General features: G+C 46.7%; 1 protein-coding gene across 1 annotated transcript in view; it reads left to right on the forward strand.

The window, feature by feature from the left end:
- The window catches only part of HUNK (hormonally up-regulated Neu-associated kinase), a 122626-nt gene that overhangs the window by 67599 nt on the left and 29376 nt on the right, over positions 1 to 25651 (forward strand). Inside the window, exons 5-6 of the mRNA XM_065913751.1 lie at positions 12925 to 13052; positions 23797 to 23932. Of these exons, the coding sequence (XP_065769823.1) occupies positions 12925 to 13052; positions 23797 to 23932 (264 nt within the window). The remainder of the gene's footprint in view (positions 1 to 12924; positions 13053 to 23796; positions 23933 to 25651) is intronic.

Below are 25651 nucleotides of genomic sequence, written 5' to 3' on the forward strand. Positions count from 1 at the left end.
ATCCTCAGGACCACCTGTGAGGCCGGCTATTACCCTCTTTCACACAAACAGGAGGGTGGCTTGGTGGTTAGTGTGGCTCAGGGCCACTCAGCCTGTAGGCTGGGGAGCTGCGCTTGGCCCTCAGGGCTCTTCAAGCCTCAGGCTGAGCTCCGGGTTCCTCCCACTTCTCCAGAGGATGTGAGAAGGCTGCCGAGTGCAGGGGGTTCTGTGTGCAGATGGTGCCGTGTGCAGAGGGTGCCGTGTGCCGAGGGTGCCGTGTGCCGGGGGTGCCGTGTGCCGAGGGTGCCGTGTGCAAGGGGTGCCGTGTGCAGAGGGTGCCTGTGTGCCGAGGGTGCCGTGTGCCGAGGGTGCCGTGTGCAGGGGGTGCCGTGTGCAGAGGGTGCCTGTGTGCCGAGGGTGCCGTGTGCAGGGGGTGCCTGTGTGCCGAGGGTGCCGTGTGCAGGGGGTGCTGTGTGCAGGGGGTGCCGTGTGCAGAGGGTGCCATGTGCAGCTGACTAGCTGGAGACCCCTGGTGCAGGGTGGTGGTAGTCGGAAGCAGAGGCAAAGAGTGCCTCCTCTTTGAGATGCCCTGGGTGATGTTAACAGCATTGCAACTCACAGACTCTTTTTATGTTGGGCCCAGATGGGCCTCAGTTTCCTTCTCAACACAGCCCTCTAGGCAGCCAACCCCGGTGGATGACAGTCAATACACAGGTGAAATCCACTCATGCCCTTGTAAGTGTCTGGCATGTCATCTGCCCTTAATAGTTACTTATGTATGAACAGGGGCTTCCCAGGTGGCTCCGCAGGTAAAGAGCCTGCCTGCCAGTGCAGGAGCTGTAGGAGATGCGGGTTTGATTCCTGGGTCGGGAAGATCCCTTGGAGGAGGAAATGGCAACCCACTCCACTATTCTTGCCTGGAGAATTCCATGCACAGAGGAGCCTGACAGTCTACAGTCTTTGTGGGGTTGCAAAGAGTCAGACATGACTAAGTGAGCATGCACATATGCATGTATGAATTGGTGAATATGAAAGTCTGAGTCTATAATCACTCTCTTTCCTCAGCATTTAGGGAATGTATTTATACTAAATGGAAAGCTTTGAACAGAATAGTTTGTGTACCAAAAAACAAAAAGAAACAACAAACCCCCTCTCCTCCAAAAAAAACCATGTGGAGAATGGGTCGTGATAGGGACTGGGCCGGGTGACACAGTGATCAAAGGGAAAGAGAGGCTGGAGAGGGGGTGACGGTTTGTTCCTGAGGTCCTGCTCTCGAAGGGGCCGGATAGTACAGCGTCATCACTGGTCGTCATGGTGACGAAGCTCAGCCTGTGTGAGCGGGACCCTTTCTGGCCCATGACTAACAAAACAGGCGTCTCCGCAAAGTCTAGAACTGCTGGTGGAGGGAAGGAAGGAAGGAAGGAGCCTGTGGCTCGTCAGAGCTGTAGGCGACCACGTGGCCTTATAACTAACTGCCTGGGGCCTCTTGTCCTGTCCTGGGAACACCAAAACGGAGACTGATTATTTCTCTTGCGTGGAGAAATACGAAGGAAAATGAAATGTATGGCCACTAAGGGAGAAAGGGGGGTGGGGTGGATTGGGAGATTGGGACTGACACTTAGGCTCAACTGATGGGTGCGTGTGTCAGTTGTTCAGTCGAGTCCGACTCTTTGCAACCCCATGGACTATAGCCGCCAGGCTCCTCTGTCCGTGGGACTCTCCAGGCAGGAATACTGGAGTGGGCTACCATGCCCTTCTTCAGGGAATCTTACCCACTCAGGGATTGAACCTGGGTCTCCTGCGTCCCCTGTGTGTTGGGAGGTGGATTCTTTACTACTAGTGCCCCGTGATGCTGTGTATGAAATAGACAGCTGGTGGGGAGGCAGAGTGCAGCGCAGGGCCTCTGCTTAATGCACTGTGGTGGCCTGAGCGGGAAGGAGGTCCAGGAAAGAGGGGAGGTGTGTGTGCATATGGCTGGTTCGCTTTGCTGTATGGTAGAAACTGGCGCTACGTTGTAAAGCAACTACAGTCAAATAAAAATTAACTTTTAAAAATGAAAATGAAAATGACAGGCTGCAGAAGGATCAGTATTAAGGTCAGTATTAAGCTCAGACTTTGTTCCTGCCCCTTCTTCTGAGTCCCTGGACCCTGGAAAGGAATCCACGTTTAGTGACCATTTTAGATGCTCCCCTTCTTAGTTTCGGGGCCCCGGGATTAAAATAAAGGGACCTGGTCCATTGCTACCTGCTGTGTCCACATCCGTCCAGTGGCTCCATCCAGGTAGAAGTGAAGCTTCAGAAGAAACCGCAGAAGAAACAGAGATGACCCGAGACTAGCATGCTGGGGCCTCGCTTCCCCCTTCCGCCCCGGCTGCCAGCAGGACTATGTCTGGGGTAGGGGGGTCCTTCTCTGCTAGCTTCCACTCAGTTGCATTTTTCTTTTTTTTTAAGATGATGATGTGCAACTGAAGGTCTCTTGAAAGCTCTCATCAGGCCTCATTCTAGTCATGATGCTGTCAAGCAATGTATGCGAAAGCCTTTGATAAGTGATTATGTAATTTACAGACTCTGGGCTTCAGTTGATCCTGGCAAAGCTCTGGAGGCCCATGGGGGATGTCCAGGTAGACCAGAAACCCCAGTACGCCCCCGCCCCCGAGTCCTTTGTTCTGTCCCCAACATGGGGAGTCAAGGTGGAATACATTCTCACCCTTGCTCAGCCACCAAGGACCATGTTTTACTCTTTCTAGAAACCGGGTTTTCCCAGAGCAACTCTGTGTTAGCTGACTCCCTGGAACATTCCCCAGGGGGATGAGACCCCCATGACCCACACCTCATTCACAGGGATGCTATAAACTAGGCCCTTTTTAGAAGCTGTTGATAAAGCTTAAAAAAACAATAGGAAGCTATGTGAGCCACAAACTGGCTTACAAGAGATTTGTTCATTCGGCACATATTTGTGGAGCCAGGCACTGAGCCGAATTCCGAATGCACGACGGTCTGTCCGACTCCTGTGATGATCGTGGTTAACCCTTGCGTACCTCCCTCCGAGTGTTAGGCAGTGTTAAGGTCTTTGCATGTTTTAGCTTATCTCGTCTCATCTGCCTCAGAAGTCTTCGGGAGAATGCTGTGTTGTCCCACTTTGCAGATGAGGACACTGAGGCGTAAACAGCTGTAGACACTCACCCAGATAACGTGGCTGATGGGTGATGGGGCCAGGGGATGGGCCAAGGCGGTTTGGCCTCTCGAGTTCTGCCTTTAATCGTCACCCTCTACTGCTTCTGCCATGTTGCTCTTCCTCTTGTAGGATTCTAGTGGGGCAGAAAGGCAGTTTTTTAAAAAGCTGTAAATTCACTGCACTAGTCTCTCTGGAGGAAGTGGGAGGGCTGCAGGGAACAAGGATGGGGGTGGCCTCTTGAGAAGACCTCAAAGCCGAATCTGAGGATGAGAAGAATCAGCTATGGGAGGAAGAAGATGTGGGCAGAGGCTCCAGGCAGGACAGAACAGGATGTATGAAGGCTGTGGCGTGGGAAGCAGTGGGAAGGGGTGTGAATTTTGCCCCAAAGGAAGGGAGAGGCTATGGGGCAGTTGTAAACAGATGCAAAACAAAATGTTCTGCATTGATTGTGTCTCTCCAGAGAAAGACATATGGGAGCCCTAACCCCCAGGACCTCAGAATATGACCTTACTTAGAGATGGGGTCTTGAATGAGTTGAATGAGGTCATTAGGATGGGCTCTGTTCCAGTAGGACTGTGTCCTCATATAAAGGGGAGATTTAGACACAGGGAGACACAGGGAGAAGGCCATGTGACGATGAAGGCAGGGACCTGGGTGACCCATCTGAGTCAAGGAACCCCAGATGGCCAGCAAACCAGCAGAGGCTCAGGGGCCGCGGGAAATGGACCCTCCCTCACTGCCCGCGGGAGACACCAACCACGGCGACACCCTTAGCTCAGACTCTGAGCCTCCAGAATTGTGAGATGATAAATTTCTCTTATTTAAACTCTGCCCTCTCAGGAAAGGTCAAAGGTGAGTGCAAACTGACTGGTCCAGATCCCAAGAGCCGATCTCTTCCCAAGAGGGAAACATTTCCTTTCTTAAGTCAAGTCCACTACCTGACCGATGAACCGGACGAGCTGAGGTTTGGTCACCCCTCATACTCGACCCCCAGTGGACTGTAAGCCTCCCCAACAGAGGTCATCAGATGGTCAGATCATAAGGCAGATGTGTCAGTCCTTGCTGTGCCCTATAGGCAACGCACTATTGGCTACGTGAAAACCTGAAAGCAAAGAAAACCACCAGTATGTAGAATTTCGTTCACATGATGGTGGAAAAGTCCCTGGAGTAAGAGAGGATAAGCCTTGCTGCAGAAATACTTTTTAAGAGTCCTCTGAGTCACATTGGCTAGTGTCTGTTTGAGCAAAACAGATGGCTCAATGGCTAAGCCCAGGGTCAGGAGGAGAGATATTTTCTATCCCTGGATGGAAAGAGTAACAAGGAATTTGTGGTTATTTTTTCAAATTGAACATACTTATCTACTGCTATCTACAATCTGCCTGTAATGCTGGAGACTTAGGGGATGCCAGTTCGATCACTGGATCAGGAACATCCTTTGGAGTAGAAAATGGCAACCCACTCCAAGTATTCTTGCCTGGAAAATTCTATAGATAGACAGAGGAACCTGGCAAGCTACAGGCCATGGGGTCGCCAAGAATCGGACACGACTGAGAATGTGCACAAAAAAATTTTCTGCTGTGGATTGAATGGTATCTCCCCCAAAGGCATATGTTACAACACTCACTCCCAATGTGGCGGTATTTGGAGATGGAGCCTTCAGGAAACCTTGAGGGTGGAGGCTTCATGATGGCATTGCTGTTAAGAAGAGCTTGCTTAGTCTGTCACGTGTGAGGACACAGGGAGAAGGTGGCTATCTCCAAGCAAGGAAAAGAAGCCTCAGCGGAACCTGACCATGCTGGCATCGTGATCCAGACTTCCAGCCTCCAGAATTGTGAGAAAATTGACTTCTGGTGGTTAAACCGCCCCGTTGGGTTATGGTAGCCAAACTGACAAAGATACTTGCTTATAGGTGACCTAGAAGTCTCACCTTTAAACCAGTAGAGCATGTCAGGAGACACTGTGCAGAGAACAAGTGTGGTTGCTCTGGTGGGTTAAATTCAGGAGGGCAGCAGGGACTTCCCTGCCAGTTCAGTGGTTGAGATTTCACATTTCAGTACGCGGGGTACAGGCTCAGCCCCGTGTCCCACAGGGCTCATAGCCAAGAAACCGAAACGTAAAACAGAAGCAGTATTGTAACAAAAAATTCAACAAAGACTTAAAAAATGGTCCACATAAAATTTTTTTTTAAAAAAGAGAAGACATCAGAAGAGAGTTTAGTCTGCTTCTGAGGGATGAAGGAGTTCGTCAGGTGGAGAAGAGGAGGAGAAACTTTTCAGGCAGAGGGAACAGTCGAGCAAAGGCAGGAAGCTATGAAAAGCCTGATTCCTTCTGTTCTTAATCTTGGAGAAAACACAACTTCAGAGCCTTTTAAAGAGATTAATTTCCCACCACTTTGGGTTGTTGTTCTGAGATGCTGGGTAGGTTTCTATTTGGTGCCCACGATGTGGCTGGCAGCACTGGAAATGGAAAGCCCAAAGAGAATTTAATTTGAAAGGCTATTTAAAAAAGAGTGAAAGTGGGACCAATTTTCTCCCTGGGTCAGACACTGTTATTACAAAGCATCCCTCTTTATAGCTCTGAAACAACAACAGAACGAAGCATCCACTTCCAAAATTGAAAGCAAGCTTCCATCTCCAGAGGTTGTTTTCTTTTTTTGACCTTGACAGGTTCATGGGGCCTTTCTGACACTGGTTCAGGAAGAAGACCAGCTTGTCATTCAAGGAAACCATGGGAAAGAAAACTTCCCCACAAATGGGGCCTGTGGGAGACTCCTCCTCTAGTGAATCAGGAATTAATGATGGAAATGGAAAATGGTGAGGATGGTGATAGCAGCCATGAAATTAAAAGATGCTTGTTCCTTGGAAGGAAAGCTATGATAAACCTACACAGCATATTAAAAAGCAGAGACTTCCCCTTTCTAACAAAGGTCCATTTAGGCAAAGTTAGGATTTTTCCAGTAGTCACGTACGGATGTGAGAGTTTGACCATAAAGAAGGTTCTCCATTGCAAGTCCTGCACAGGCAGCCTCAGGTCTCACTTTGGGATATGCGAATCAGCAGCATTTATCATCCTGGAGATTCAGCCTAAATTGAGGGAGAAAGAAAAAGTGGGGGGAGGGAGGTGTCCCATTTTTAACATCCTATTACATATAATATACAAGCTGACTCAGCAATAAGCAATATTTATAGGGTATTAATTATGAGAGCCAACAAACTGATGCTTTCAAATTGTGGTGCTGGAGAAGACTCTTGACGGTCCCTTGAACAGCATGGAGATCAAACCAATCAATCCTAAAGGAAATCAACCCTGAATATCCATTGGAAGGACTGATGCTGAAGCTGAAGCTCCAGTACTTTGGCCACCTGATGGGAAGAGCTGACTCACTGAAAGAGACCCTGGTACTGGGAAAGACCAAGGGCAGGAGGAGAAGGGGATGACAGAGGATGAGATGGTTAGATAGCATCACTGACTTAATGGACATGAATTTGAGCAAACTCTGGGAGATAGCGGAGGACAGAGGAGCCTGGCGTGCTGCAGTCCATGGGGTCACAGAGTCAGAATACAACTTAGTGACTGAATAACAACAACATCTTGGGGAATTCCCATTATTTTCAATGGTCAGTGTTTTTGTATTTGGACCATATATGAATATCTCTAAAATAATTCACTTCTTTCCTTTAATCCATATGAATGAATTATCTATATCTTTATCTCCAATGAATTTGAAATTTCAGAGACAAAAACTAAATGTTCATTCTGTTGCAGTGAACCTTTTTTTTAATTGTTGACTGACTTTTCCTCAGAGTGGCATATATGCTAATTAAAAAAAACAATGCAGATATACTTTTTAAATGAAAAGAATCAAAATTAACTTAATTTTCAAAATATTACAGTGCTCTCTGGAGAACTTTGGAGAGTCTCTAAGGGTAGGGGATGGAGAGTTCTGTCCCCCAGAGATTGAGAATACATTTTTTTTTTCACCAAAGCTGCTTTTTGCTCTCACAGGGCCATGGAATGAGGGAAGCATTTGTGTGAGGACCTGGGGCTTGGTTGAGTGTCCTGCCCAGCAGAGCCAGAGCATCTTCCCAGGCACGCTGAGTGGGAGAAGTCTGCCCCAGTGCTGTCCTTTCGGGTAGACAAGTTGGCTGAGGGGCGCCATCTTGTTTCTGGTTCTGCTATCCCCATGTAGACCTAGGCTTTCAGGAGGAAGAAATGGAGAATTTGTTTCAGTCCCCAGAACTGTTTCCTAAAAGTATACCAGACACCACCAGCTACTTCCAGGGCTCAAATCTGGAAGGATAGCATTTTGTCTCCATTCAGGCTCCCTTCAAATGAAAGATGGCAGGAGAAACAGGCAGAAAGAACAGTCTGATCACTTCTTGGTGTAGTTTAGAGCTTTTGACCTTTTTTTTTTTTTTTTTTTTTTTGAGCAGAGAAAAGTTTGTTGCAAGGCCATGCAAAGAGATAAGGTGGCTTATGCCCTAAAAAGCCTTGAGCTCCCCAAAGGGTTTTGGCAAAGCATTTTTAAAAGCTTGGCGAGGGAGGAGGGATTCCTCTGGGTACATACACATTAACTTTTAAAAGAGAAACTTTCTTTAGCTTCAGAGATTTTTCAGTTACAAAATCCAAGACTTTGTGTTTTTGAAGCTAGCATGCACACTTAGAAGAGAAGAGGGAGGAAAGGAAAAAGGGGGGGGGTCTTAAAATCTACAAGAAAACAATCTTGCTGAACACAGACCATATAATGGAGTAGTAGTGAACTTTGCGATTTTCCAAATGGATGGATCTGTTCCCACTCTATTTTAAGACCTTAAATTGGAGGCTGTACTGAAAGTTGTTACTGAAATGTGGAAGACTATTGCTTTTAGGCATTTATTTTAATTTTTAAAAGGCAGTTTCTTTCTTGAAGAATCACATGGAAGCAAGGCATGTCGGCTGAAGGTTCTCTCGGCTTCACTCTGGTATAAGCTGAGCTGCCCACCAGCCCCGTGAGAACCAGTATTCACACTCTCCCCGACACCGTAGCTCTGCCAATTACTTTGTCTCTTGTGTCTTGTTAAAGTTGCTGGTTGACTTCTCTCCAGGGAGCTGAGTCCCTCTGTCTTTCCTTTTGGAGATGCCAGGTGATACCCTAGCTTTCCCTCCAGGGAGTATTTTTGTGTATTAGACTAAATATCAGGGCTACTACTTGGCTCCTAATAAAAAAAAAAATTATTTTCATTTATTTATTTGGCTGCGTTGGGTCTTAATTGTGTCGCAAGGGCTGTAGAGTGCAGGCTGCCATAGTTGCAGCACGTGAGGTCTCTAGTTTTGGCCCACAGGCTTAGTTGCCCTTGGGCATGTGGGATCTTAGTTCCCTGACCAGGGACTGAACCCGAGACCCCTGCATTGCACAGCAAGTTCTTAACCACTGGACCATCAGGAATGTCCCCGGGCCCCTGGTTTAATGCCAAAGATTCCACATCTACATTTCCCGGGACCCCTTCCTCTCTTCTTCCAGCTACCCGTCCGGTGCACTTTTTCTTTCTCTTTTGACATTAAAGTATTCCACCTAGTCAGTGTCTCTGGATTTGCTTGCATCCGTTGGTGACTCACCCTTATTTTCTCTGTTTGGAAGCCTTGAATTTTATTTCTTATCAACCTCCTTTGGGCTTCCCTGGTGACTCAGTGGTAAGGAATCTGCCTGCAATGCAGGAGATGTGGGTTCGATCCCTGGGTCTGGAAAATCCCCTGGAGGAAGAAATGGCAACCCATATCCAGTATTATCCCGTGGACACAGGAGCCTGGTGGGCTATGGTTCGTGGGAATGCAGAGTTGGACATGACAGAGCGACTGAGCTCACTGCATGTCGCCCTCCTTCATCCCAATATCTCATTACTTTCTTTCAAACTCTCTGTGGTTCTTGGGGGCCCCATGTCTGCCAGGGAGAAGCGAGAAAGCCCCTGGGCCATGTTTCAAAAGACACATCAGGAAATTCTGAACATGTTTTGAAACTTCTACTAATTCTGTGGGATTACGGAGGTTTATACAGCGCATTCCACATTTCTCCCTTGGTATTCTCACATCCTTCCGAAATGTCAAAGGGGCTAGATTTTCCTTATCCAGATATTAAACATGTATGAAAACTCCAGGGGAGGGGGATTAAGATGCTCACTCTGGTTTCCCTTTTCAAATGTACTGTGGCCATAGGACTATTAATGTAGATTTCCATTATTATTTGGCAATGCGGTACAAAAATAATTGTAGCTTTTTATCTCTTGTTTCTAAAAAGTTTTGTGATGAAACAATAGGTCACATTTATCAAGTACTAAGATTATGCCAGGCATGGCATTCAGTACTTTCTGTGGCTTAGTTCATTTGACTCTGATTCAAACTGAGAAGTAGGGTCTATTATTATCCACATTTTATAGGTAAGAGATACTGGATAGAGACATGGGTCTTCTTTACAGATTTATGACTGTTTTTGTTGATGATAAACTTCTCCGAGAGAAGTGGGAATCTGGAGTGAATTTGGTCAAATAAGCAGTTTGTTGTTGTTTAGTTGCTGAGTCGTGTCGACTCTTTGTGACCCCATTGACTGTAGCCCTCCAAGCTCCTCGGTCCATGGGATTCTCCAGGCAAGAATACTGGAGTGGGTTGCATTTCCTTCTCCAGGGGATCATCCTGACCCACAGATCAAACCTGAGTCTCCTGCATTGCAGGCAGATTCTTTACCATTTGAGCCACCAGGGAAGCCTGCTACATGGATTGAGTATAAAAAAAAAAACTACCTGTGGGAAAAATAGTTTTGTTTAAGTACCAGACTCTTCAACTTTAGGTGTGAGTGTCAGAGCCAGAATTAATGCACACCGAGGTGAGTGGGACAGGACTGGCTGGTCCCCCAGCTGATGGGTAGGAGTTGTAGACTCTGGCTCAGTATTTGAAGCCCTTGCCCATGCATAGAGTTGCCCTGAATGGCCTGAGCTGCCTTAGGGGGCTGGATGAGCTTGACTCTTAAGCTTTACCCGGGTCCCCAACAACAACCTTGTGGAACGTCCCACGGGGTTTCCATCCCCAAGAGCGATGTGTCCAAGACCCCTTTAAATGCACAAATGGTACAATTTGGAGGACCCTCTTAGCTTTCCCTCTTTATCAGTCTCTAAGAATCCTCCAAGCAAGGATGGTTGGCTCTGCCTCAAACATACCCACAATGCAGCAATGCATTGAAGGTTCTCAAACAGGTTAGTTCCCCTAATCCCCTTTTACTCTGCTCCTAGACTACCTCTCCTCCCGGCTTCCTGGCTTCTGTTATATCACCACCATCGTCCAACTTTCCACACTGCATCTTGGTGTCTCCCCTTCAAACGTCCCTATTGCTAATTTTCCTCCTCTCTTTTGCCACCGTACGCTGTCCCTCCCATTCAGAACTTAATGAACAACGTGCCTTAGTCTGCTGGTCCCCATTCTGAGCCCCCTTCACCCACTTCATGCCAGATGATTACCTGGTGTGTGCATTCTTACCTGCATTTCCTTTTTTAAAATTTAAATATTGATTTATTTATTGTGGCTGTGCTGGGTTGTTGTTGCTGAGCAAGGGCTTTCTCTCATTGCTGCGGGTGGGGGCTACTCTCTAGTTGCGGTGCACAGGCTTCTCATTGCAGAAAACAGACCCCAGCGCACTCGGGCTTCGGGGGTTGCAGCGAGTGGATTCCATAGTTGGGGCACATCGACTTGGTTACCCTGCATCGAGTGGAATCTTCCTGGATCAGGGATCGAACTGGTGTGCTCTGCCTCGCAAGGCAGATTCTTAACCGTTGGACCACCAGGGAAGCCCTTTTGTCTCCACTTCTTGGCCCACATGATTTATCCTCATAACCAGTTGGCCGAGACAGAAACTCACACACGTATACCTATCCCGAGAGGGCTTCCATCTTCAAGTACTTATTATAGTCGTGTCTCTCCCTTAATTGAACTCCTCTGGGGTCCAGAGCAGCAGACTTCAGCATTTTCTTATCCCCCTGCACTCACTACTTGAAAGGATTGTACTTATTTATTTGTTGATTTGCTGGTTGTCTGCCTTCACCCAGTTCTAAGTCTGAGATGGCAGCTCCTTGTCTGGTATCCCCCCTGGGGACCAGCCATCAATACCACTGCCTGAGACCGAGAGTCAGCCTGCAAGCATTTGAGAAGTGAATGGAGATGTATCCGTCTCCCTAACTCCACTTCAAGTTACAGAGCAAGAACTGGGTCTTAGCATACGTCTGCAATTCGAGAATGACATCTAGCCGAGCCCGTGGGTTCCAGACCTGTCCCTCTCCAGAGTGCCGTAATTCAGAGGCACCTCAGTGGAATGGGCCCCACGGGTCTTCATTTCAATCAGTCTCACTGGATTTGTTTTGACTGGAGATCTTGTTGCCTCTTTTTAAAACACTCCCTAGGGTGCTTTTGAGCACTTGAGACCTCTTGGCAGGCCAGGCATTTCACCCCATCAGGAAATCTCATCAAAATGATATTAGGTTGTGCACATCAGGAAAAGAAAATCCTCCAAGAGATGTTGCTGTTCTCTAGTTTGGCTTTGGATGTAGGCAGTAAAGCCCATTCAGAAGGCATTTTGACCACATGTGAGCTGGATGGCGGAATCTCCCAATAAAAAATGATATGAAAAATAAGATTGGGAAAGAGACCTCCCTTCCTCCCCACCTCCAAAGGAATTTCTCTATGTACAGGCCAAAACAGAATTCAAGAGAAGAGCAAAACACCAGTTTGGGGTGTGAGACTTCTGTCTCCAAGGGCTGAGTAGTAGCCAAGCAGGCTGGCCAGACTGTGACTTGCCCTCCCGTGGAGGGTCTTGCCGTGTATCTTTTTGGTCTGGCCTCCTACTGGCTCCACCTTGTAAACTATACTTGAAAACCGCATCATGGCGGAACTACTTTTATTCGAAGTTCACACTTACACGAGATTTCCCAGGCATTTTTCATATCATTTGGTCTGGACTTCCTTCCAGAAGAAAAGGACATAGTTTCCCCTTCTTCCGGGGGTAGCTTCTGAAGCTCTTTATTTACTTTTTAAAAGTTGATTAATTAATTTATCTTTTGGCTGTGCCCCGTGGCCTGTGGGATCTTAGTTCCCTGACCAGGGATCGAACCCGTGTCCCCTGCAGTGGAAGTGTGGAGTCTTAACTACTGGACCTCCAGGAAAGTCCCTCAATTTATTTCTTTTTAATTTTTATTTTATATTGGAAGATAGTTACAATATTGTGATAGTTTCAGGTGTAGAGCAAAGAGCTTCAGTCATTCAGATACACGGATTCATTCTTCTTCAGACTCGTTCCCAAATAGGTTATCACAGAATATTGAGTCGCGTTCCCTGTGCTATCCAGTGGCGTGTGTGTGTGTGTGTGTGTGTGTGTGTGTGTGTGTGTGTGTGTGTGTGTGTGTGTGTGTGTGTGTGTGTGTGTGTGTGTGTTAATCCCAAACTCCTGAGTTATCTCCCGCCTCTCCCCTCTGGTGATGCTACGTCTAAGTCCGCTCCTGGTTTATAACAAGTTCATTCGTGTCACCTGGACGCTCCTTAAACCCCGTTGTCACCGCGGCCCAGCTCTTCCCAGCTGTGCCCCCACCCGAGCCGCTCACGCTTGCTGTTTCAGGGCAGAGCTGGGCGCTCTAGGAGGCGACGGAGCGGGCCGGGGACCGTGGGGTGGCAGGGCCCTGATGCCCATGCCCCTGGGCCGCCCCGTCTTCCTCTTCCCGGCTCGTCTTCCGGCCTCACGCTCTGGTGTGTCTCTCCTTTCAGAGGTGTGAACATGTATGCCATGCTGACCGGGACGCTGCCCTTCACGGTGGAGCCTTTCAGCCTGAGGGCCTTGTACCAGAAGATGGTGGACAAGGAAATGAACCCGCTCCCCGCCCAGCTCTCCACAGGTAAGGCACCTGCCGCTCCAGGGCCCAGGGCCGCCCTCCGTCCTCCGGAAAGGGTGTGTCTCCTGCGACTCTGGTGTCTAGACGACCCTGTGTCTTCCTAGTATGAAAACGAAGCCTCCAGACAGGGTTGGGTTTCCCATCTCTAAGGTCACACGTCCCCTTCATCTCCTCTGAGTCCTTTCCTTGTCGGTTATAATTCTGACCCCGCTAACTTCGTCCTTCCTCCTCCTACACATAGTACACACCTATCAAAGGATCGTATAGTCTCCCTTGGAAAAATAATTGCAGGCTGAATTGTGTTCAAACTTACCATATTATAATGTTGACTCAGAAAAGAGAAGGTTGATCATCATATTTCTATTGTGTCTTCCTTAGTCAACTCACCATAAAGAAGTATTAGTTTCATTCGAGTTTGTTCTGGGATTTGTTTAGCAACGTGAGTTTCCGAGTCTGTTCAAAAGCTTTTAAATATATATGGGTTCGGTTACTTGATTAGACTGAATCCTCAGGTGTGTTTGGAAATTACTCTCAAACTTTAGCTGGTTCACATTTCAGTAAACAGTTCATGTTAAGGTTTGGTTTCAGATCCAGGAAATGAGTGCAATTTGTTCTTTTGTTTGGTTTGCAATTCACTTCAAGTTCCTGGCCTCGGCTTGGCCTTGATGGTCATTTAATTGGCTCCTTAGAATAAACTCAGCTTCACTGAGATAAGGCATGTGGCCAAAAAAGAAAAAAAGGAGTAATTATTTAATTCCAACTTATGATACATGGTTCAAATATGGCATTTTTGTTTGACTACTATTAGGTTTGTTTTTTTTTTTTTTGCTTGAGTTTATAAAGCATCCATGAAGCTGACCTAGAATTTATGCTTGCCAAATGGCACCCAAGCTGAAATGCATTCTTCTGTAATTATCTAATTCGGTTCATTCTTTCACCTCTGCTGAGGCGGGTTGAATCTCTGGAGGCTGAAAGCAAAGCAGGCATTGTGTACTTGGGAAGATGAGTTACATTTCTGTTGTTGTAAAAGGAATAGTTCTGCACTGAGACCTTGGAGTTAGAAAATGTGCAAAATGTTGATCAAATTGTTTTGTTTAGGTTTTAGAGCTTGCCAAAATGTTGAAAGTGCTGCAATGAAAGTACATTCATTCATTCATATTTCACATTCATTCACTTATTCCACAAATCGATCCTGGGGGTCAACTTGGTGCCAGAGATGTTCTAGGCACCAGGAAGACAAAACAGTCTCTATCCATGTAGAGCTTACATATCAGCAGAGGAGGCAAAAAATAACAGATAAACACATGGGATGTTTAGTAGTTTAAGTGCTCTAAAGAAAATTAGAAAGGGGCTTCCCCAGTGACTCAGTGGTAACAAACCCACCTGCCAGTGCAGGATACATGGGTTCGATCCCTGGTCCAGGACGATCCCACGTGCCTCAGAGCAGCTAAGGCCCAGCACCACAATTGCTGAGTCCATGCACCACAGCTGCTAAAGGCTGATGCCACAGAAGCTCTGCTCCCTGGGAGAGGCCGCTGCAGTGAGAAGCCCATGCGCTGCAGCTGGAGTGAAGCTTCGCAGCAGTGAAGGCCCAGAACAGCCAAAAATAAAGGAAGAAAGTAAGATGCACCAGGATAAGGGGACAGGGAATAAAGATACAGTTGGGCTTCTTTTTGTTTCTTGGTTTTTTAGCCAATTAAGGTTTTTAGAAAGCTTTTTGTTGTGTTGTGATTGTGGACTCACATGCAGTTGTGAGAAATCATGCAGATATGTTCATCCTTCACCCAGTACGCCCGTTGATGGGCTCTTAAATAACTAGTTTAGTGTTGCCACTAGGATACTGTTAAAATCCATTGACCTCATTCAGATGAGCATGTACTTGTGTTGGTTTGTATTTAATTCTCTGCAGTGTCATCACCACATGTGTAGATTCGTGTGGTAATTAAGTCAAGGTATGGAACAATTCCATGATCAGAGTTCCTTATCTCACCCGTCTATAGCCTGAGCCAGACCCCTGCCTCCCACCTTGCCTAACCCCTGGCTACCACTAACCTGTTCTCCAATTCTGTAATTTTATCTTTTCAAAAATCCCGTATATTTATATCTCTTTTTCTTCACTTAGCATAATTCCTTTGGGATCCATCCAAGTTGTTTCACATACCAAACCTTTGTTTCTTTTTCTTGCTGAGTAGTAGTCCATGGTATAGATTTACCATAGTGTATATATTTACCCGCGGAAGTATATTGAGTTGTTTGCAGATACTATGAATAAATCTGCTGTCAACATTTATATATAGGTTTTGTGAGAACATGTTTTCACTTGCCTGAGTGAAATCGCTGGGCTGTATAGTAAGCGTATAATTGGTTTTGTAAGCAACTGCTGCATTTCTGTTCTGAGTGGCTGTACCATTTTGCTTTCTTTCTAGCAAGGCGTGAGTGATCCAGTTTCTCTGCATCCTTGCCAGCATTTGGTATTCTCACTGTTTTTAATTTTAGCCATTCTGATAGGGATCTAATGGTCCCTCATTGTGGTAACAAATAAAATTTAATACTTACAAATAAATGCAGTCTTTCAAGGTAGTCTCTTTAAGAGTACTTCATCTTTCGGAGTGATTTTGAAGTTCCTCTTCTTGTTCAGAGCCTGTTTTGTCCTAAATGTCCCAGTACAAAGAACAATAGGAGGTTGTTTCTAACCTCATGCCTGGAAAAAGCAGACACTGTTCACTGAATTCCAGTGAGACCCTGAAGAGCTAGAGCTGCTTCTCATTGTACTAGTCAGGATAGCCTAGGTTCTGCTGCAGTAACAAATAGCCCCCCGATCTCAGCGGCATAAAACAACAAAGATTCTTTTTTTCCTGTTGGTTGTGCCATGTAGCATGCAGAATCTTAGTTCTCCGAGCAGGGATCGAACCCGTACCCCCTGCCTTGGACGCTCGGAGTCCTAACCACTGGACAAGTAGGGAATTTAACCAAGATTCATGTCTCATTCATGCCACATATCTATGGAGAGTTGGATCAAAGGTTGAATGATTCTGCTCATTCTTGTCAGTCAGGGTCCCAGACCAATGGGGCAGCCACTATTTCAAGTGTGTCTGATCCGTGCAGAGGGAAACAGAAATCTAGAAGGTCTCTTTTCAGCAGTGAAATCTCCCACCAACATTCCACTCGTAACTTTCTGAAACATTTCACATGGCTTCACCCAGCTAAAGGACCTGAGGAAATGCAATCCTACCATGTGTCTGGAAGGTGAAAAGCCAGAAATATCTGATCAAGCAGCATAACTCTTGTGAGCCACAGGCTGTGGGAGGACGGGGTCCCTGCCATCGGCACTGGGGTGGGTCGGGCAGCAGGGCAAGGACAGGTGGACTAAAAGCACAAGGACATCAGTTTCACTGCTTCTGAACCAGCCTTGTTTTTATCCCAGTGCTATTACTCAGCATTAGCGGTCTAGACTCTAGGTGCCTTCTTATTGTGACAGTTAAATTTACCTTTAAAGAAGTAAAAGTTGTACCCTGAAAATATCTTTTTTTTAAAGTCCAAAGGGAACAAAAGAAATATTAAAAATGTTCCAAGCAATTTCGGTATCATTGCAGTTGATATCCAGTCTCACGTAGCTCTTGCTTGGAGCAGACAGTTTTGACTTCGGCCTTAAACTCTGTGTGTGCTTTTTAGAGATTTTCATATCCGTACAGGACCCTATAGTCTTGACTGGTCAAGCATGAACAAGCATGAAATGCATTTTTATATCTGATTTTATGACATAGGAATTTGGACATCGCTCTCCTCCCCTTTTGACTTCCCTGATGGCTCAGTGGGAAAGAATCTGCCTGAAATGCATGAGACCTGGATTCGATCCCTGGGTTAGGAAGATCCCCTACAGGAGGGCATGGCAACCCAGTCCAGTATTCTTGCCTGGAGAATCCCATGGACAGAGGAGCCTGGTGGGCTACAGTCCATGGGATTATAAAGAGTCAGACACGACTGAGCTACTAACACTTTCACTCCCCCCTTTTATTCTCTTACTATTCCAACACAGAGGGTTAAAGCCTGAGATGAGTAGATGTTTCAGTTCAGTTCAGTTCAGTCACTCAGTCCTGTCCAACTCTTTGCGACCCCATGGATAGCAGCATGCCAGGCCTTTTTGTTCATCACCAACTCCCAGAGTTTACTCAGGCTCATGTCCGTTGAGTCAGTGATGCCATCCAACCATCTCATCCTCTGTCGTCTTCTTCTCCTGCCTTCACTCTTTCCCAGCATCAGGGGCTCTTCCAGTGAGTCAGCTCTTCGCATCAGGGGGCCAAAGGATTGGAGTTTCAGCTTCAGCATCTGTCCTTCCACTGAATATTCAGGACTGATTTCCAATAGTAAGATAGGTAAATATCTACTCATCTCAGGCTTTAACCTTTTGTGCCAGGTTTGTGCTGTCAGGCATCATGCTGGCACATAGTAGATGCTCAGGGAATCTAAGTCCCTGGCCCTTGTGTTAAAGTGTGTGGTCTGGGAAGGCAGCCCACAGATTCATTTGGCTACTTAGATATGGAATCTGGCCTGATCCAGTAGGGCCCAGAACTGTACCCTTGATGCTGAGGAAGCTCAGCTCATCTTCTCTACTTTATAGAGTGAAGGACATCAGTTTGGGGGGTCAGCCACTGCTTTCCATCAGCCCCCTGCTTCTCCAACTCTTTGTTATTTGCACCCCAAGTTTACCACTTTTTCCTTCCACCATGCCTGGCCCACCTTCCTCTGTGGTACCATATGACACCAGCTTGTTTACATCCCAGAATACTAGCTTCCAGTAGCAGGAGTGGCTGCCATTTATTGAATGGCCATGGGTAAGTGCTTTTCATACTATCTTCTGTTCTCATAACAACTCTGTAAGTTAAGCTCTATTATTCCCAATTGACCAAGGAGGAACTGGGACTTGCTGGGACTTGCTGAGTCCCAGCAAGATTATATAGCTTCTCCAGTTTTTTATTTACTTCCCTTTGACCCCCAAATCTGAACTTCCCTCCCGTACTGGGTTGCTTCTCTGAAAGTGAAAGTCGTTCAGTCGTGTTCGACTCTTTGCAACCCCATGGACTATACAGTCCATGGAATTCTCCAGGCCAGAATACTGGAGTGGGTCGCCTTTCCCTTCTCCAGGGGATCTTCCCAACCCAGGGATCGAACCCAGGTCTCCCACATTGCAGGTGGATTCTTTATCAGCTGAGCCACAAGGGAAGCTCAAGAATATTGGAGTGGATAGCCTATCCCTTCTCCAGCAGATCTTCCCAACCCAGGAATCGAACCAGGGTCTCTTGCACTGCAGGAGGATTCTTTACCAACTGAGCTATGTATGAAGGGTTGCTTCTCTATTTTTCCTTACTTTATTTCTTGTAAGATGCCCCTCTCCCCTCCCTACCCCAGATTTGGCAGTGTTATCTGTTGTCCTCATGTTTTGAGTAATATCAAAACCGAAATATCCAAATTGAAAATGTGCCATTTTATTAAGTGTCTTATTAACACATCTTTATTAATTTCTATCACTCATACTTGTAATGATCTCTCCACGTCTACTGTATAACAACACTTTTTTTTTAGATGAAGTTGGAAGAATTTTTGCCAATTTGAGCTGAAAAAGAGCACCGTGTTATTGCCCTCTGAGTCTGTTCTGCATGCTTTCTAAGAATTGTCCCTCTTCCCCACCATGCAGTTCGAAAGCTTAAGCTGTTGGATCTTTCCAAGTCTGGCTTCTTCTTGTGTTTGTTGGTGCTTGTACATCACAGAGTCCTGAATGCCTCTCACAGCCTCCATGTTCACCTTTTCATCACTACACCTCAAGGAAGGCATTTTGAACATATTCCAGACACTCACTTTGAATCAAGCGGGTTTTGCACCATGAAGTCACTGAGGTGATACTAAAGGCAGGGTGTTAGCATCTCCGAGGGTTGTGCCAGTGTCAATTGATTTTACATGAAAAGATGCTCAACATCACTCATTGTTAGAGAAATGCAAATCAAAGCGACAAAGAGGTATCCCCTCACACTGGTCAGAATGGCCATCATCAAAGAGTCTACAAATAACAAATGCTGGAGAGGGTGTAGAAAAAAAGGAACCATCCTGCACTGTTGGTAGCCATGTACATTGGTGCAGCCACTATGGAGAACAGTATAGAGGTTCCCTAAAAACTAAAAATAGAGTTATTACCATGCGTGCATGCATGCTGTCACTTCAGTCGTGTTCAACTCTTTGCGATCCTCTGGACTGCAGCCCACCAGGCTGCCATGTCCATGAGATTCTCCAGGCAAGAATACTGGAGTGGGTTGCCATGTCCTCCTTCAGGAGATCTTCCCGACCCAGGAAGATCTGCATCTCCTGGACTGCCTGCATCAAAGGTGGTTTCTTTACCCCTGAGGCACTGGGGAAGCCAGAGTTACCATATGATCCAGCCATCCCACTCCTGGGCATGTATCTGAAGAATATTCTAATTTGAAAAGATACATATACCCCAGTGTTCACAGCAGCACTATTTACAATAACCAAGACGTGGAAGCAACCTAAATGTTCACTGACGGATGAATAGATAAAGACTTTGTGGTGTACACACAGACACACACACACACACACACACATCCCAGAGCACTACTCAGCCATAAAAAGGAAGGAAATAATGCCATTGCAGCAACTTGGGTAGGCCTAGAGATGATCATACAAAGTCAGACCGCTAGAGACAAATATGATATGATATGATAGAGACACATATGATATCACTTATATGTGAAATCTAAAAAAAAATGATTTAAATGAATTTATTTATAAAACAGAAACAGATTCGCAGACATGGAAAACAAATTTATAGCTACCAAAGGGCAAGGGGGAAGGATAATGAGGAGTTTGGGATTAACAGATACACACGACGATACATAAAATAAACAAGATCCTACTGTATAGCACAGGGAACTATAGTCTTATCTTGTCATAAACTATAATGATGAGAATCTAAAAGAGAATATATATAGATAGGGTAAAAAGGATTTCTGAGAAGTCTCAATCATCAAATAACTGTTGTTGCTGCTTTCTCCTGGGAGCTGATGGGGAAGGAGCCTCTGGTAGGGGTGAGATCTCTCTCAGCATCCCACGGGCTGCAACAGAACAGAGAATTTGATGGCCGCGTCTGCTTCCTGGCGCCCTTTCCCAAGGCACGGGATCATGGAGCTCACACAAGCCAGCCCAGGCTCCAGAAAGCTGATGCTTGGAGGAAACAGGTTTTGCACTGGAGGAGTGTGTACCTCCTGTGACACGGGGCGCAGAGAGGGACCACACCCTGGGTGGGTCATTCCTATGCCTGGCTCCTAATGGAGACCCTAAGCGCTAGCTTAGAGGTGCTGGGTGGGATGTGTGGCCATGCAACCCACAGCTTTCCAGAACAGTGGAGAATATTTTTATGCCTTTTGCTCATGAGTCATAGGGATATTCAAGACCCTCACACAGACTTCAAAGAGCTCCAAGGATGTTTTCAAAGTCCTTTTAGGATACTAATGCAATATTTGTGACGTCCAAAGAAAGAAAATTCCCTGGTAGAGATCTGAACTAAAATTATTGTGCTCATCAGCAATTTCTGACGGCACAGAGTGCTTGGTTCTGAAAATAGAGCAAAGACGCACATCCAGTCTGTTCTTAGCTCTTCTGGGTAATCATGCTCTGAAAAAGCCTGGGGTGCTGTTTAGGTCCTTTGAGGGTGAGCAACAGAGATGTCCAGTTTTCTGCTGATGGGTGGGGCTGTATTCTCTCCCTGTAGTTTGTCCTGAGGCCAAACTACAGTAGGGGTAATGGCAGTAATGGCAACCTCCTTCAAAAGGACTTAGGCCAGCACACCATGGCTCCTAGAACTGTTGTATTCAGTGCCCCTGACCTGCAGCAGGCCACTGTTGACCCACGCCTCTGACGGAGACTCCTGGATGCTCACAGGTGAATCTGGCTCAGTCTCTTATGGGGTCACCACTCCTTTCTCCTGGGTCCTGGTGTGCACAAGGTTTTTTTTGTGCCCTCTAAGAGTCTGTTTCCCCAGTCCTGTGGAAGTTCTGTAATCAAATCCCACTGGTCTGCAAAGTCAAATTCCCTGGGGGTTCTCAGCCCCTTTGCCAGATCCCCAGGTTGGGAGATCTGTTGTGGCCTCTGTAACTCTTGCAGCAGTGAGAGAACTTCGTTGGTGTCATTGTTCTCCGGTTTGCGGGTTGTCTGCTTGGGGGCTCTATCGTGGGGTTAATGACGACCTCCTCCAGGAGGACTTACGCCACATACTGTGCCTCAAGGCCTGCTGCAGGCAGGGCCCCCGTCCCCGTGGCAGGCCACGGCTGACCAAACACTCAAAGGCAGCTCTGGCTCAGTCTCTGTGGGGTCTCTGGGTCCTGGTGCGCACAAGGTTTTGTTTGAGCCCTCTGAGCATCTCTGGTGCGTATGGGGTTTAATTCTAAACACTGTTTCACCCCTCCTGCTGTCTTGTTGGAGCTTCTCTTTTGCCCTTGGATGTGAGATATCTTTTTTTCATGGGATCCAACATTCTCCTGTTGATGACAATATTGATCAAGAAGACAGCAGAGAAGTACTTGTGGAAAATTCTTCATGAAATGGGAATACCAGATCACCTTACCTGTCTCCTGAGAAACTGTATGCAAGTCAAGAAGCAACAGCTAGAACTGGACATGGAACAACGGACTGGTTCCAAATTGGGAAAGGAGTACATCTGTATATTGTCTCCCTGCTTATTTAACTTCTATGCAGAGTACATCATGAGAAATGCTGGGCTGGATGAAGCATAAGCTGGAATCAAGATTGCCAGGAGAAATATCAGTAACCTCAGATACGCAGATGACACCATCCTTACAGCAGAAAGTGAAGAGGAACTAATGAGCCTCTTGATGAAACTAAAAGAACTCAGCATTCAAAAAACTAAGATCATGGCATCCGGTCCCATCACTTCATGGCAAATAGATGGGGAAACAAAGGAAACAGTGAGAGACTTTATTTTCTTGGGCTCCAAAATCACTGCAGATAGTGACTGCAGCCATGAAATTAAAAGACACTCCTTGGAAGAAAAGCTATGACCAACCTAGACAGCATATTAAAAAGCAGAGACATTACTTTGCCATCAAAGATCTGTCTGGTCAAAGCTATTGTTTATCCAGTAGTCATGTGTGCATGTGAGAGTTGGACCATAATGAAGGCTGAGCACCAAAGAATTGATGTTTTTGAACTGTGGTGTTGGAGAAGACTCTTGAGAGTCCCTTGGACAGCAAGGAGATCAAACCAGTCAATCCTAAAGGAGATCAGTCCTGAGTATTCATTGGAAGGACTGATGCTGAAGCTCCAATACTTTGACCACCTGATGCAAAGAGCTGACTAATTAGGAAAGACCCTGATGCTGGGAAAGAGTGAAGGCAGGAGGAGAAGAGGACAACAGAGGACAAGATAGTTGGATGGCATCACTGACTCAATGGACATGAGTTTGAGCAAGCTCTGGGAGATGGTGAAGGACAGGGAAGCCTAGCATGCTGCAGTCCATGGGGTCTCAAAGAATTGGACACGACTGTGTGAACAGCAACAACAACAGAGATGTCTCAGAAACATCATTAACTGAAGAGTCTCCTGGTTTCAACTTATTATACTCACAGTCTTTTTTTCTTTGACCAAGCAAATTAAGATTAGTTTCTGCAAAGTTTTATTTGGTATATTGGAAATGGGATATCATGTACAAAGTTACATAAAAGAATATTTTGTCTATTGCAAGGATACTATCACAGTGCTTTATAAAATGAGTATAAATAAGAAAACATCCTGGTCCCCAAACTCAAGCAAGACAGAACATCTTCATTTTCAGGGAATCCCTGGCTGTCTTTGTCCATATGAGGACCTGCATATTCTCATGCTCAACAGTTTTGGAGCCTGTGACCTTCATGTGTGTTATAAACATTTTCTTCAGTGTTGTATACTTGTCTCCATTGTTATAATCTTAAAGGATGCATGTATAGCACAGGGAACTCTACTCAGGATTTTACAATCATCTGTAAGGGAAACAAATCTGAAAAGGAGTCTGAGTCTTGGTTGTGGCATACAAGATGTTTTAGTTGTGGCATGTGGGATCTAGTTCCCTGATCAGGGACTGAACCCAGGCCCTCTGCATTGGGAGCACAGATTCTAGTCACTGGACTGCCAGGGAGTTCCATATAAATATATATATGTGGTGGTTTAGACTTTAAGTCATGTCCAGCTCTTTGTGACCACACGGACTGTAGCCCACCAGGCTCCTCAGTCCATGGTATTCTCCAGGCAGGAGTACTGGAATGGGCTGCCATGCCCTCCTCCAGGGGATCTGCCCAACCCAGGGATCAAACCTGCATCTCTCACATCTCCTGCATTGGCAGGTGGGTTCTTTACCACTAGCGCCACCTGAAAAGCCTATATATATATTCCTTAAAACCTACCTTGAGATCCAGCGTTGTCTTTCTACATTCTTCCATTCCTCTTTGGCTCTCCTTTAGTGGTGAAACCACAAGGGGTTTGGGGAAGTATGGTTTGTGGGGAGACCTACGCCGGTTCCTGCTTTACTGTGTTCCAGATACCTCCTTGGACAGATATCTGAAACTCTGGACGGGTGGCCCCTAGAGATCCAGAAAATAGATGAGCAGTGGCCCGGGAGGTGTGGTGGGTCCCCTGCCTTGGTCTGCCTTCAGCCTGTAACACGTGTGACGTTTGCTCAATGTCTTCACAGGAGCCGTGAACTTCCTGCGTTCTCTCCTGGAGCCAGATCCCGTGAAGAGGCCCAACATTCAGCAGGCGCTGGCGAATCGCTGGCTGAATGAGAATTACATGGGCAAAGTGCCGTGTAACATCACCTATCCCAACAGGTACTGAGTGCATGCAGAGGGACCCTCCTCAGGCGAGCTGGGGCCTGTCTTACAAGCCCTGAATAGTTCTGGACAGGGTGCTCTCTGTGATTCAAGGGAAGGCCGCATCTTCTCCTGGCTGCCCTGCCCCTTTCTGCACCCACAGGTCTGCACGTGGGGCTCCCCTCCGTGCACCAGGAGAAGTGTAGGCGGGGCCGCCCCATGTGGTTGTGCAGAGTGCACCCTCGGGGGCACCTGCCAGAAGGTACGTGGGGGGCTGAAGTCCAGGCTGCTCTCCCCTCCTCAAACCTGCTGCTGAGGGCCTGTGTGTCTTTCTTGAGCAGCACCTCTTTCTAATTCACACAGAGGGACTGTTTAGACAAGCTATGGCTTGAGTGAGCAAGTGAGTGTGTGTATGTGTGTGTGTGTGTGTGTGTGTGAGTATGCTTATGTGTGTCTGTATGTGAGTGTATGTGTTTGCATATGTAACTATGTGTGTGAATCTGTGTGAGTATATGTGAGTGTGTATGTGTGTCTGCTGGAGTGTCTGTGAATGTAACTGTTTGAGTGTGTGTGTGTCTGAGTATGCCTGGTTGTGTGTGTGAGTGTATGTGTTTCAGTATGTGAATCTGTGTTGAGTGTGTGAGGGTATGTGAGTATGTGTGTCTGCTGGAGTGTCTGTGAGTGCATCTGTTTGTGTGTGTGTGAGTGTGTGTGTGTGTTCAACAGCTGTCCCGCCAGCATTGGCTGAATGCAGTGGAATTGCCCCCGTCCCTTCCAAACGACCCACGGGCTCCTTTTCCACCACCTCTTTGCTCTGATGTTTGTTTCAGCCCCGAGTCCCTGTTCTGAAATGTTGGGGGCAGGAAGAAAAGTGGGAGCAGGAGTCCTTTGCTTCAGGCCGTGTTTCCCTGTGCCGTTTGCTCGAGGAGGTGTCCGTGAGGAAGCTTCCAGGCAGGAGCCCACAGTGTGGAGACACTGAGAGACGCCTTGTGATGGCCCACGTGTCCCCGCGTGGGGGCCTCGACTGCAGACTTGTAAACAAGGCCTTCCCTGGTGGCCCAGACAGTCAAGAATCCATCTGCAGTTCCAGAGACCCAGATTTGATCCCTAGGTTGGGAAGATCCCCTGGAGAAGGGAATGACTACCCACTCCAGAATTTTTGCCTGGAGAACCCCATGGACAGAGGAACCTGGAGGGCTACATGGGGTGGCAAAGGGTCACACAGGAAAATACTTTTGTACTTTTTACTACTCGTTTGACATACTGCTCACTATCTGAGTTAGGGGAATAAGGACCCTCCCCTTGGTGACTTTATTTTGTAAAAAAATTTTTTAAGATTTTTTTTTTTTAATGTGGACCATTATTTTTAAAAGTCTTTAATGAATTTGTTACAATACTGCTTCTGTTCTGTGTTTTGGAATTTTTTTTTTTTTTTTTTTTTTTGGCTGAGGCATGTGGGATCCCAGGTCCTTGATCAGGGATGGAACATGCACCCCCTGCCAACCCTAACCCCAACCACTGGACCACCAGGGAAGCCCCCCACCCCTTGGTGACTTTAGAGCAAACGTGAAGACCCCAGGGGTCAAATACCTTTCAGGACTGAGACCCACCTGGAGTCCTTCTTCCTTCAGACCTAGAGGGGCCTGCACAGTCTAGATCTGAAGTCCAGGCGACAATGCGGGAACCACTGAAGAAGGGGGACACGTAGAGCAGTGACGGGGCAGGGAAGGGAGCGAC

This window comes from Muntiacus reevesi, chromosome 21 (genome assembly GCF_963930625.1).
Source record: "Muntiacus reevesi chromosome 21, mMunRee1.1, whole genome shotgun sequence".
Taxonomy (NCBI): Eukaryota; Metazoa; Chordata; class Mammalia; order Artiodactyla; family Cervidae; genus Muntiacus; species Muntiacus reevesi.